The sequence below is a fragment of the Canis aureus genome, chromosome 19 (assembly GCF_053574225.1).
Source record: "Canis aureus isolate CA01 chromosome 19, VMU_Caureus_v.1.0, whole genome shotgun sequence".
Lineage (NCBI taxonomy): Eukaryota > Metazoa > Chordata > Mammalia > Carnivora > Canidae > Canis > Canis aureus.
The window spans coordinates 51,446,086-51,459,457 of record NC_135629.1 but is presented as its reverse complement, the minus strand read 5'-3'; the positions used below and the strand labels follow the sequence as shown (position 1 = coordinate 51,459,457).

General features: G+C 45.2%; 1 protein-coding gene across 7 annotated transcripts in view; it reads left to right on the top strand.

Moving 5' to 3' along the window:
- SMARCA4 (SWI/SNF related BAF chromatin remodeling complex subunit ATPase 4) overlaps positions 1 to 13,372 on the top strand; it is a 93,180-nt gene that overhangs the window by 6,966 nt on the left and 72,842 nt on the right. For 5 of the 7 annotated variants that reach the window (XM_077859922.1, XM_077859921.1, XM_077859920.1 and 2 more), the window contains one exon: positions 12,065 to 12,314. In XM_077859922.1, coding sequence (XP_077716048.1) covers positions 12,093 to 12,314 — 222 coding nt within the window. In that variant the 5' untranslated portion in view covers positions 12,065 to 12,092. Of the gene's footprint in view, positions 1 to 1,184; positions 1,208 to 12,064; positions 12,315 to 13,372 lie in introns of those variants that run through there. The other 2 variants (XM_077859916.1, XM_077859917.1) reach the window with 1 other exon arrangement.

Sequence of the window (13,372 nt, the reverse complement as noted above, 5' to 3'; positions counted from 1 at the left end):
ATTTACTCCAGTGGGCTGCTTTTTTTTTTTTTTTAAGATTTTATTTTATTTTATTTTATTTTTAATTTTTATTTATTTATGATAGTTACAGAGAGAGAGAGAGGCAGAGACACAGGCAGAGGGAGAAGCAGGCTCCATGCACCGGGAGCCCGATGTGGGATTCGATCCCGGGTCTCCAGAATCGCGCCCTGGGCCAAAGGCAGGCGCCAAACTGCTGCGCCACCCAGGGATCCCCTTTTTTTTAAGATTTTATTTATTTATTCATAAGAGACCGAAAGAGGGGCAGAGACATAGGCAGAGGGAGAAGCCAGCTCCCCATAGGGAGCCGGATATGGGACTCGATCCCAGGGCCCCGGGATCAGACCTGAGCTAAAGGCAGTCGCTCAACCAGTGAGCCACCTAGGTGCCCCAGTGGACTTCTTGTTCATAACAGCCCTTCTGACTTCCCCCTTTCCTTCCAGAAAAGAGCATTCTTTGTTCTCCAGACTTGCCTGTGGTTTTGCCATAGCTTACTTGTCCTGGATTGTAGTTCTCTGCTCCTCCTGAATGAACACATTTTTGTAGGTAAATTAACCAACAGTTTTATTTTTCAGGTTAACAACTTATAATAAAATGGAACACTTATGACAATATAATGTATTAATGTGGCGAATGTGCTCTTTGTCTTTGAGAACACCTTATTGTACTGTACTCGCCCTGCTTATGATGATATGAGATGATAAAATGCCAGTGTGATGAAATGAAGTAAGTGACATATGCGTTGTGACGTAGTGTTAAGCTACTGTTGGTTTTCTGGCAAAACGCAGTGGGAGGATCATCTGCTTGCGGACCAGGGCTGACTGGGTAACTGAAACTGGAAAGCGAAACCTGCATTGGGGGGTGGGGGGGTGGACTACTGTACTTGGTGACAGAGGACTTCACATGTCTACATTTTAGGTAGAGCGGATAAGACACTATAATTATCATGACGGGTTTTTTTGTTTGTTTGTTTGTTTGGTTCTGAAGTGTATTCCTTTTTAAATGTAGGACAAGGTTTTGCTACTTAATTATATCTGCAAGGAAAATGCTCAGCAGCCAGCATGCAACAGCTAGTGTTGGGGAAGCACTCAGGAATAAGCTATTTCCGTATGTTACCTAAGACAACAGATGCCTCATCCTGTACGCTCTTCCAGGTTCACAGACCATGTGCCTCTCACCATCAGGTCAGGTGTGGACAGTTTTCCTACTACAGTGTTGGGGAGAAACCTTGTTTTGTAGTTTTATATTTAAAAAAATTTTTTTTTAAAGATTTTATTTATTAGAGAGGGGGGGGAAGAGGCAGAGGGATAGGGAGAAGCAGACTCCCTGCTAAGCAGGGAGCTGGACACAGGGCTCCATCCCAGTTCCTGGGATCATGATTGGAGCCAAAGACAGACAGACACCTAACCAACTGAGCCACCTGGGCACCCCTTGTTTTGTAGTTTTTTTTTTTTTTTTTTTTTTTAAGATTTTATTTATTTATTCAAGAGAGACCGAGAGAGGCAGAGAAACAGGCAGAGGGAGAGGCTCTCTCTCCCCACAGGGAGCCTGACGTGGGATTCCATCCTAGGACCCTGGGATCACGACCTCAGCCAAAGGCAGATGCTCAACCACTGACCCACCCAGGTGTCCCTTGTTTTGTAGTTTTTTTGTTTGTTTGTTTTGTAGTTTTAATGTGACAAATAAGACTGCTTTTGCTGAAGGCATCATGCCCAGCCTCCATGATCAGCCTAAGTACCCTGCCATGGCTGGGCCATGGTGTGTCTGCCAATGAAAATACATAGGGGAACAAAGTTCTCCATGCCCAAAAAGCATGGGGCCAAATTTAAGTATAATGCTGGTTTTCAGGCAAGATAGGAAAAAAACAAATGCAATCATAATCTCAGCAAGCAGATTTTAGAGGGTCCCAATTTAGTGTTAGCAGTCTGTCCTGCTTCGGTGGCTGACCACCACCATTCTTTTTATTTTCACTTTATTTTATTTTTTCTTTATTTTTTCGATTTTAGTTCCACTATAGTTAACATATAGTGTTATATTGGTTTTAGGTGTTCAATATGGGGATTTAACAGTTCTATCCATTATCTCAGTGCTCATCGTGGTTAAGTGGAGTCTTTAATCACCATCACCTATTCCACCCATCCTTCACATCCCTCCCCTCTGGTAACCACCAGTTCTCTAAAGTTAATGAGTCTGTTTTTTGGGTTGTCCCCCTTTTTTTTCTTTGTTCATTTGTTTTGTTTCTTAAATTCCACATGCGATCAGATGGTATTTGTCTTTCTCTGACTTATTTCATTTAGCATCATATTCTAGATCCATCCATCTTGTGACTTCTGTTCTTTTTTGTAAGAGAAAAGCAAAGGTTGGTGTGAAGGAAGAAACTAGATGTACTCCTTAAGCAGTCTGGTTCCGCATTTGAATGTCGATAGATGTTTCTATTTTAAATGATAATTTTGATGAAGTTGAAAGTAGACAGAAAATAATGCAATTCTCAAATTCTTTCATCTTTTTTTTATTTCCACAAAGGTACTTCCCAGACATCTTTTCTGGGTTTTTATTTCTAAGGTATTTTTCTGATCTAGTCTGGTTTGTTTGTTTGTTTGTTTTTAAACTATGATTACAAAAGTAATAGGTTATTGTAAAAAAATAAACACACGAAAAACACCAGAGATCTGTGATGTGGAAAGTGTCAGTTCCCCATCATTTACCTCCTGACAGCTGCTGGCCACTGCCAACCAGGGTTTGGCAAGTTTTCTTTGGGCTGGCTTCTGTGTTCAGCTGAACCTGCATAATGTCTTATTCTTAGCAAAGTGGGGTTTGGGCCAACCACACCTTACACTGATGCCTCTTTCTTTCCTCTGTTTCATCTTGGATCTTCTTCCACATTCGTGTGCATGAAGCTCCCTCATTTTTAAATAGTGTTCTGCTTCTGGGACATAGATTGTGTGAGGGTTTTGACTGCTCGGCAATTGGGATGATTCTCAGAGAAATCAAGGTGATGTGGCCATGTTACCTCAAGACCCATTGGCCCTGGGGACCTGTTTTCCTCTTGCAGCTTGCTGGATGTCTTAGCTTTCAGGTTTTTGATTCTTGACCCAAAGCAGTTTTACTTCCCATCACATTCCTTTGGGCTGCCTACCTGGATTTCCAGGCTCCATTCCCTCCTTTAGAGCCCCCCAAACACACGTGATCCATGGGCCACATATTCCTTGATTAGGCTTCCAGATATACGTGTAGAGTTTTCATTGTTTTGTCCCTCTGTCCCCTTGTCCTTACTTTTCTCATCTGCTTAGGTGTGGCTGTCTGCTTTAAGATGGATTTCAGTTTTGTGCTTAATTATCTTCTTTTTCCCAGCCCAGACACCAAGTGACTTGTCACAGAAGGACTTGTAGGAGTCCAGTCTGAACAATGAAAGCCCCCTGAAACTCTCAAGACCATGGGATGACCTTGGGGGCCCAAGGAATTTGCTGAAAATTTAAAATCCTTAGTTTACTAAGTAGGAAAGGTAGAGGTATTTGGTGAGGAGGAAAGAAGGGGGTTGAGGAGAAGGCTGTTCCTTGCTCTCAGATCTCACTTCACTTCTGAAATTTCTGGCCAAGCTTGTCAGGCCCTCCTGAGTAGGCAACTCGCTAGAGCACAGTAGTGCCAGGTCCCATACACTCCCCAGTTCTCAGGAGGTGCAGGCCCACCCCTGTCCTTTAAGGACGGTTGATTGGCCAAAAGGAGTTTGAGGCTGGGTGAGAACACCATGTTTGTGGCGGTGGGATCTAAGAGGCAGAGGATAATTTGTAGCAGCTCAGATCCTGACCACTGATTGCCAGGGTGGACCTCATCACTTAAGACCGCTGGTGGTGGTGGTGGTGGTGGTGGTGGTGGGGGAATCCCTGGGTGGCTCAGCGGTTGGGCACCTGCCTTTGGCCCAGGGCTTAATCCTGGAGTCCTGGGATCAAGTCCTGCATCAGGCTCCCTGCATGGAGCCTGCTTCTTTCTCTGCCTATGTTTCTGCACGCCTCTCTCTCTCATGAATAAATAAAATCTTTAAAAAAAAAAAAAAAAAAAAAGACCACTGGCTTTTGTTTGCAGTGGGCCTCTGTGGCCTTCAGGCAACCTGTGTCCCTTTTCCCAGTTCGGCAGAGCTGCCTTGTGCAGCCTTTACTTCCCGAGTTTGTTCCTGAACGCTTTGGGACAGGAGCATCTTTTGAGGTTTGTCCTGCCGGGGAGGCTAAGGTGGGAAACACATTGTCCAGCCTGGTTACTTACTACATGCCTCAATTTACTCATCTCTTTAAGAGAACAGGAGGATGGAAGAACTTACTCTGTACTTTGCTTTTGGGTCAGTAGTGACAAGCAGTAAGCACCTTCACAGTAAACATGGGGGCCCTTGATTTTGCCAGCATGGTGGTATTACTTCCTGCCTGTACATGCCTTGCATGTATTAGCACAGATGATGCTGGCTATGATGCCTGAGGGAGGGATTGGTCTCCTCTCCAGCCTACAGAGGGGGAAACAGAGGCTGGAGGAGGTGAAGTCACTTATCTAGTATCATGCAATTTGCAAGTCTCAGAGTCCCGGCTGTACTTCAGTGAGTCGCACTTCACAAGTTGCTTCAGCCTTGTGACTATAGCAGATTCGCGGAGATGCTGGGTGGCCTGTGAGCCTCAGGGACCCCTCTGTCATAGGCCCGTGAGAGTCCCTCTGGGAGGTGTGGTGGTATGGGCTCAGTAAGTAAATCTCAGTCCTTACCACCGAATGGGCTCACAACCCTAGTCCCCTTCCAGCTGGATCATCATCTTCCTTGTTACTTGTTTGTGACTGATAATATCCTCAGCAGTAGAAAATCACTAGGAGGCGGCAGCAAGTCACAGTCTTTCTGGATTTTATTTTATTTTATTTAATTTTTTTAAAAAATATTTTATTTATTCATGAGAAACACACGGAGAGAGGGGCAGAGACACAGGCAGAGTGAGAAGCAGGCTCCATGCAGGGAGCCCGATGTGGGACTTGATCCCAGGTCTCCAGGATCACTCCCTGGGCCGAAGGCAGGTGCTCAACTACTGAGCCACCCAGACATCCCCTCTTTCTGGATTTTATTTTATTTATTTTAATTTTTTAATTTTTTAAATTTATTTTATTTTTTATTTTATTTATTTTTCTTTCTGGATTTTTTTTTCTTTCTGGATTTTAAAATATCCCTTTCCTTCCTCTATCTCCACGACCTTGAAATAGTAAAGAAAAACCAATTTCCTCTGCTCACAGCGCTCTGACACCAAATGTGTGGGTTTTCCACATGGAGCACGTTTCTGCAGATACCAGCTGGGTGTCCTACACTTCAATTCTGACACTAATTACCCAGAGTTAGTGCAGACCCCAGAGATTAGGGACTCAGTCCCACAAGACTGTTCCTCACTTCAGATGCCAGTCCCAAGTAATGGGTCCCCAGGTTACCTATACTTCTGTCCAACTTGGTTATAAATGGAATCCCCAGAATCCCCTCCACAGTCTTGATTATTTGATATCACAGCTCATAAAACTCGGAGACACGTATGTTTATCGGCGTATTATAAAGGATATTATAAAGAATACAGACGAACAGCCATACGAAGAGGTAAATAAAGTAAGGTCTAGAAGGATACTATGCCCATGGATTTGGAGAGCACCACCCCCCTAATACATGGATGTGTTCACCAACCCAAAAGCTCTCCTAGCTTCTTAGAGTGTTTATGCATGCTTCATCTTGTAGGCATGATTCATAATTCACTTTTCAATTCCTCTCCCCTCCTTGGAGGATGGGGCTGAAAGTTCCAAACTTCTGATCATAGGTTGGTCTTTCTGGCAACCAGCCCCTAATCCTGAAGCTATCCAGGAGCCCGGCAAGAGTTACTTCATTAGAACAAGACACCCCTACCACTTTAGAAAATCCAGGGGTTTTAGTCAAAAACTAAAGGCAGAGACCAAATATATATTTCTTACTATCTCAGGTAGAAAAAATTTTCTTTTAAAAAATATTTGAGATCAAAAAAAAAAAAATTGAGAGAGAGTGTGCCAGTGCGCACAAGCTGGGGGAGGGGCAGAGAGGGAGAGGCCGACTTCCTTCAGTACAGGGATTCCCAAGGTGGGGCTCGATCCCAGGACGCCAAGATTATGACCTGAGCCAAAGACAAACGCTTAACTGAGCCACCCAGGCATCCTGTTAGACAAAATTTTCTTAAACAGGGCTCCAAAACCATTAACCATGTAAGAACAAATTTGATAAATCAGATGCCATTAAGATAACTTCTCTGCATCACAAGACTATTAAGAGGGGCAGCCTGGGTGGCTCAGCGGTTTAGTGCCACCTTCAGCCCAGAGCGTGATCCTGGGGACTCAGGATTGAGTCCCACGTCAGCCTCCTTGCATGGAGCTTTCTTCTCCCTCTGCCTGTGTCTCTGCCTCTCTCTGTCTCATAAATAAATAAATAAAATCTTTTAAAAAAATTTTTAAACAAGGCCATTAAGAGAATGCAAAGGCGATCCTCATACTGAGAGAGGAACCACATATCCCCAAGTAAAACACTAGTGAAAACAGGGCTTTTGCACAAGTGAGAATCTCAGTGGCCAGTATACAGAAAGGTACTCAACACCATTAGTCACAAGGCACACAAAAGATATGATTATACACTCATCAGAATGGTTACAAATTAGGCTGTGACAGCACCAAGTGTCAGTGTCGATGTAGAGAAACTAGAATGCTCTTCCCTCTGCTGCGGGGATGACAGTTATGTGGGATTGTAGTCCTAATTTGGAAAGCTTGCAGTATTTACCAAAGCTAAATTTATGCCTTCCTATGACTAATGGTTCCACTTCAGGATACCCAAGGAAAATAGATGCCTCCGTCCACCAAGTGATGTTCATGGCAGCTTCATTTGTGCTAGTCAAAACCTGGTAGCAGAGTGTGCAAATACGAACACGGACCCATGAGGAGGAGTGAATGCCCACTTTCCCGCTAATGTGGACGCCCTCATGGAGGAGCAAGAGGATACTACTGTATGTTTCTTTTTTTTCTCAGATGCAGTTCAGTAACAAGTGAAACCAAAGATTGATAGAGTCAAAGCAGTGTTTCCCCCCTGGGAGGCTAGCCTCAGGGGAAGGGCCAGGGGTGCCCTGCAGGAATGTTCATCCAGCTGTACCCCTAAAGTCAGGGCACTTTAGGTATGCCCAAGCTCAATACAAGTAGATAAAATGCTCCTTCTTCGGTACCACACTGAGGACCAGAGCGCTGCTTCCATTTCCATTTTCCTGCCCACCCCTTGTACTGCTGCACATCTGGCAGCCTGTGTCTGTCTTTGTGCACGTACCAGCACCCTGACTGAGCACCTCAGTGTGTGGCAGAGCCCAGCCTCTGTGCTGCTCAGAATGGTTTTGCCTCATGCCTATACTTTTTGGGTCCCTTTTACTGTCCATACATGTATCTGAGCTTTCAATCCAAAAATGAGTTTGCTTCCCATAGCTCCATGCTCTTACCTGCTTCATCATAGCCTGACACTTGAGAGGTGACAGCTTCCAAAGCACTTGCCATTTTTAAAACCCTCTTTTGGGGGCACATGGGTGGCTCAGTTGGTTAAGCCTCTGCCTTCAGCTCAGGTCATGAACTCAGAGTCCTGGAATGGGACCCTGCATTGGGCTCCCTGCTCAGCACGGAGTCTGCTTCTCCCTCTCCCTCTGCACCTTCCCCTGCTTGTGCTCTCTCTTGGTCTTAGTTAATAAGTTAAATCTTTTAAAAAATAAGAATTAAAAAAAAATAAAAAACTCTGGCAAAACTCTGCTTCCCAAAGGTAGATGTTGCCATATTTCGGCACAAACGTTTTTTTTTTTTTTATTCTATTAATTAACATATAGTATATCAGTAGTTTTAGCGTAGTGGTCAGTGATTCATCAGTCTTCTATAACACCCAGCGTTCATTACATCATGTGCTCTCTACCCAGTTACTCCATCCCCCCTCCCCTCCCCTCCAGCAACCCTGTTTGTTTCCTGTGATTAAGAATCTCTTATGGGGGATCCCTGGGTGACGCAGCGGTTTGGCGCCTGCCTTTGGCCCAGGGCGCGATCCTGGAGACCGGGATCGAATCCCACATCGGGCTCCCGGTGCATGGAGCCTGCTTCTCCCTCTGCCTATGTCTCTGCCTCTCTCTCTCTCTCTGTGACTATCATAAATAAATAGAAATTAAAAAAATAAAATCTTTAAAAACAACAACAAAAAAGAATCTCTTATGGTTTGTCTCCCTCTCTGATTTCATCCAAAATGTTTTATTTTTCCCTCCCTTCCCCTATGTTCCTCTGTTTTGTTTCTTTAATTCCACATATAAGTAAAATCATGTAATTGTCTTTCTCTGATTGACTTATTTCACTTGGCATAATACCCTCTAGTTCTATCCACATCATTACAAATGGCAAGATTTCTTTTCTGGCTGAGTAATATTCCACTTGTGTGTGTGTGTGTATACATACATACATACATACCATATCTTCTTCATCCATTCATCTTTTGATGGACATCTGGGCTCTTGCCATAGTTTGGCTATTATGGACTTTGCTACTGTGAACATTGGGGTGTAGGTGCCTTTTCGGATCACTACATTTATATCTTTGGGATAAATCCCTAGTAGTGTAATTGCTGGGTCGTAGGGTAGCTCTATTTGGCGCAGAAGTATTTTTTGATGCCCTCTGGCATCTTTGGCAAGCTCCTTGTTTGTGTTGTTGGTGAAGTTCATGCTGCTGTGGGTGGACATAATGAATTTCCAGAGGTACAATGGATTTTGATAGGAAGAAGGACTGACATTAAGTACAAACTACCTTTATAAGAGCCATCATTCCAAAGACACTTCCCAGTGCTTGCTCTTTGGCATGTCTGCCTTTAGATAAAGAGATGATGTTCCCTAGATGGTGTAGATTTTATTTGCTGTCAGTTTCAGTTGGCGTGACTTAGAATAGAGGCCTTCGGGTGAGGAGGCATCCATGAGCCACAAGATTCCTTGAGTATTTTCAGGGCCGTTGTCCCTCTTGCCACCTCACTGCAGTCTCTGTGGGCCTCAGGGGGCCCAGGGACTCGAAGCCAGAGGGGCACCCTGAGGGGCCATTTTCCTTGACCAAGCTGTGGCTATCTTCATGTCACTCAGCTCCACCTGTGAAGTATGACTACAGGTGTGTCGTGTCCTAGACAAACCCTAGGCCAGAGGTTCAGCCAGAGGTTCAGACTTCAGAATCAGCATTTTTGAAAAGGAGATTGGGACACAGATCACTCTCACATGGCAGAGACCAGAGTGGCATTTGGAAGTAACGAGGGATTCTTTTCTGTAGCAGAAGGTGTGACTGTGCACATGCATTGGAATCAGGTCGTTTTGCCTCTAAATGAATTTTTTAAAAAGATTTTATTTATTTATTCACGAGAGACGTAGAAAGAGAGAGAGGCAGAGATACAGGCAGAGGGAGAAGCAGGCTCCATGCAGGAAGCCTGACTGATGTGGGACTCAATCCCGGGACTCCAGGTTCACACCCTGGACCGAAGGGAGGCGCTCAACTGCTGAGCATCCCACTTCTAAATGTATTTGTCTCCAAGTTATTTTTTAAAAGTTCGATTCTACCCCTGACCCCTGCCCCAGGCTTACTGGGTTTTGGATTTGTGGGGAAGAGATTGTGAGCAGATACCAATCCTGTAGCACTCTTGTGAGGATTTATTTAAGGTACAGCATTGAGGCTCCTTGGACTGTGGAGGGAATCCAGAAAGCCCAGAGCACATGGAGCACTCCCTTGCGTGGTTGGGTCTGTTCTTAGTCAGGCTGATGCATTAGTCACTGGTCCATGCCCTGCCAAGGTTTCTGGTCCTCTCTTCTCTGATTATTTAGCCACAAAACTGGAACAAAGAAGTTTGGACTTTCCGATCTGTTATCAAGGAAAATTTGCCTACCTTTCAAATTAAAACCTTTGATTGAATTACGAGGATTAAAAATATTCTTACACTTTTTTTTTTTTTTTTTTTTTTAAGCTTTTATTTAGGGGCAGCCTGGGTGGCTCAGCGGTTTAGCGCCACCTTCAGCCCAGGGTGTGCTGCTGGAGACCCAGGATCAAGTCCCACATTGGGCTCCCTGCATGGAGCCTGCTTCTCCCTCTGCCTATGTCTCAGGCTCTCTTCTTCTCTCTGTGTCTCTCATGAATGAATAAATAAAATCTTAAAAAAAAAAAAAAAGATTTTTATTTTTTTATCTGAGAGGGAGCACAAGCTGAGAGGAGATGCCGAGGCAGAGTCCCCACTGAGCCAGGGGCTCAATCCCATGACCCTGAGATAATGACCTACCCGAAGGCAGATGCCCAACCAACTGAGCCACCCAGGCGCCCCAGAAATGTTCTTACACTTCTTAACAAAATTTATCCTTAGAACCAGAAGTGCCCAATAAAGTTTAGGGACACAGAGAGTCACTCCAAAAACCAAAAAAGTCCACAGAAACAAAAACCGCAGTTGTAACATGCCAATAAGAGAGAGGCTTTTAAATAACTTGGTATGTAGTCGATTGAGGGAACACAGTGAAGCCACTAGAATTCACCTTTTGAAGACAAGTACATGATAAAAATGGTCCTGGGTATAATTCTTTGAAGAAAAAAAGCTTGCCTAGAATGTGCTGAGTAATACTGTTTGAGTGTGTGTGTGTGTGTGCGTGTGTGTGCGCACGCACTCGCGCCTGTGTGTGGAATAGTCTAGAAGGGAGACAGTGAAGTGTGGTGGGGTCCCAGCAGTAACAGGAGGGCAGCTCTCCACCCTGAGAGGGCCCACCCTGCACTGCTCAGCTCTATTTTTTTTTCTTTTAAGATTTTATTTATCTATTTGACATAGAAAGTACAAGCAGGAGGAGCAGCAAAGGGAGAGGGAGAAGTAGGCTCCCCACTAAGCAGGGATCCCAGCGCTCTGGGATCGTGACCTGAGCTGAAGGCAGATATTTAACCCACTGAGGCAACCCCCAACCCTTTCTTCCTACTCTGCACCTTTCCCTGCCCTGCTAGCTGGGGTTAGGAGAGCAGGATTGCTTATTGCTCTTTGCAGGGCAGCAAGCATTTCACCTCTGTGTCTCGTGGGATGCTGGGTGATTTTAAGTTTCTGTGTTCTTTTTGCATTTTCTGCATTTCAGCCCTGCAAATGTATTTATTATGCCACCGTCATGAAAGAAGTTATTAGATTGAAGAGAATTTATTTCAGGCTATATATAACTACACAGTAGGTTGAGAGTTACCTGAACATTGAAGCCTTATTATAGAAAGCATGTATAAAATTTACCAGCTCATGGCCCGGTGGTAGCAAGCAAAATTTACCATCATCATTAGATTTTTTTTTTTTTAAGTATATTTTTGGATCTTGTAGATGCTCTGGGTATCAATTTTTAGTTTTTGGCAACATTCATTTAACTTTAGACACGTGAATATCACTGTAGAACTGTTTGAGATATCAGAATGCCATTGTTTGTATAATACTTTAAATGAATCTATGTTTTAAACTTTCATTTATTTTAAAAGAAACTTGGTCTCACTGCCTTAAGTAAAAAACCAGCATCACTTGCCGTGAATATTTGTTTTTGTTGAATTTATGAAGGCCCACTTGGACACGGTTGCCGGCAGAGGCTTTGAGTGTTAGTCTTGCTCTTCCTTGTAAATAGGAAGATGGCAAGTACTAGGTGTGAAGGATGTATCTGTACTACCCTGAGATGTTCATTCTTTTTGTTGTGATCAGAATAATAGCAAGGGAAGTGAGACCCCAAGTGGGGCAGTGGCCGTGGACTTCCACCTCCTGAGTCCCATCCCTTCCTCGGGGACCTTTGATATGATTTTGTATGCCTGATGTATTCTCTTCTGTGAGAAGAATGGCGATGGAAGGTCTGGGTGGGGGTGGGGGTGGGGGTTGCACGTCAAAGGTGCCAGCTCTGTCAGATGGGTGCTTCTCACAATACTGTACATGTGGTCCTCCCTTGCCAGCTCTGGTGCCCTAGTGATGGCCGTGATCCCCAAACTGACCAGGACTTCTTTCTAACAGGAGACCACTGTCTGCAGCTCCTGTGAAGATGTCCACTCCAGACCCACCCCTGGGCGGAACTCCTCGGCCAGGCCCTTCCCCGGGCCCGGGACCCTCCCCTGGAGCCATGTTGGGCCCTAGTCCAGGTCCCTCACCTGGCTCTGCCCACAGCATGATGGGGCCCAGTCCGGGACCTCCCTCAGCAGGACACCCCATCCCGACCCAGGGGCCTGGAGGGTACCCTCAGGACAACATGCACCAGATGCACAAGGTAGGGAGCCTGGGCCCACCACCCTGATGGTCTGGGTCAACGTGATCAGAGATGGGAGGGTAAACAGTACATCCTGGCTTCTGCTGTGAGCCAGCAGCCTCCCTACTTTGTGTCTCCCATGCCCTTCATTCCAAATGGGAGATGTGGTAACACTGCTCCAAAGTTGCCTCTTGTTAATAAATAAACATGTCCAAATCCCTAAAAGTTCCTTATGTCACATGGTTTCCTGCATTGGGCTGCTCTGCTCACCCATGTAACTTACAGAGCAGGCCATGGGTGCTCTATATCCGCACTCAATCCTGCACTTGGGTGCCACTCACTGTTTGAATGACTTCTTGAACTGATCAGGGGTGCTTTTGCCAGTGAGGTGAGAGAAAAACCTCAACACAAATAGTTTTCCTTTCTCACTATGTTCTTAGGTGGTAGTTGGGGAAATCAAAGAAATGTCTTAGGTGTATCAGCATCTAAAGGAAAAGGTAACATGTTCAAGCCTCAGAGACCACAAGACACCCTTTGTGTGAAAATAGAAAATGCACATTGTGCGGCCCAGAGGTGAGGGGTCTCTGCTGACCCCTCCAGCCTCCCTTCTGGGGCTGTCCATGTGTTTGTACCCTATTCCACTTAAATCTCCCCCTGTCCATCAGAGGTAGGTGATGAGGAAGTAGGGTCCCTAGGGTCCCGGAGAGATGGTCACTTACCATCTGATGGTCAGTGGTGAGTCATCTCATCCCTCTGGCCCTTTTTGCCTCTCCATCTCCTGCACATTTCTGTCCATAGTATCTTTCTTGTCACTTCCTTCTTGGGAAGCTGTTGGTGACTTGACCCCCCCCCCCCCCCCCATTTAGTCTGGCTTCTCCAGCACAGCTTCCTTCCCTCTCTGTCCACCTCGTTTCTTCCTCTTGGGGTCATTTGCACATACTCCACAGGTCTGCAAGACAGCTGCTATTTGTCCTGCTTGGTGTTAGGACCCAGATGGTAGTGAGACCCCCTCGCCTGCAGAGATTGCAGCTTCCTGAGGGCCCCACCCTTTTCCTGCATATGAAGCTGCTCCTGTGGTC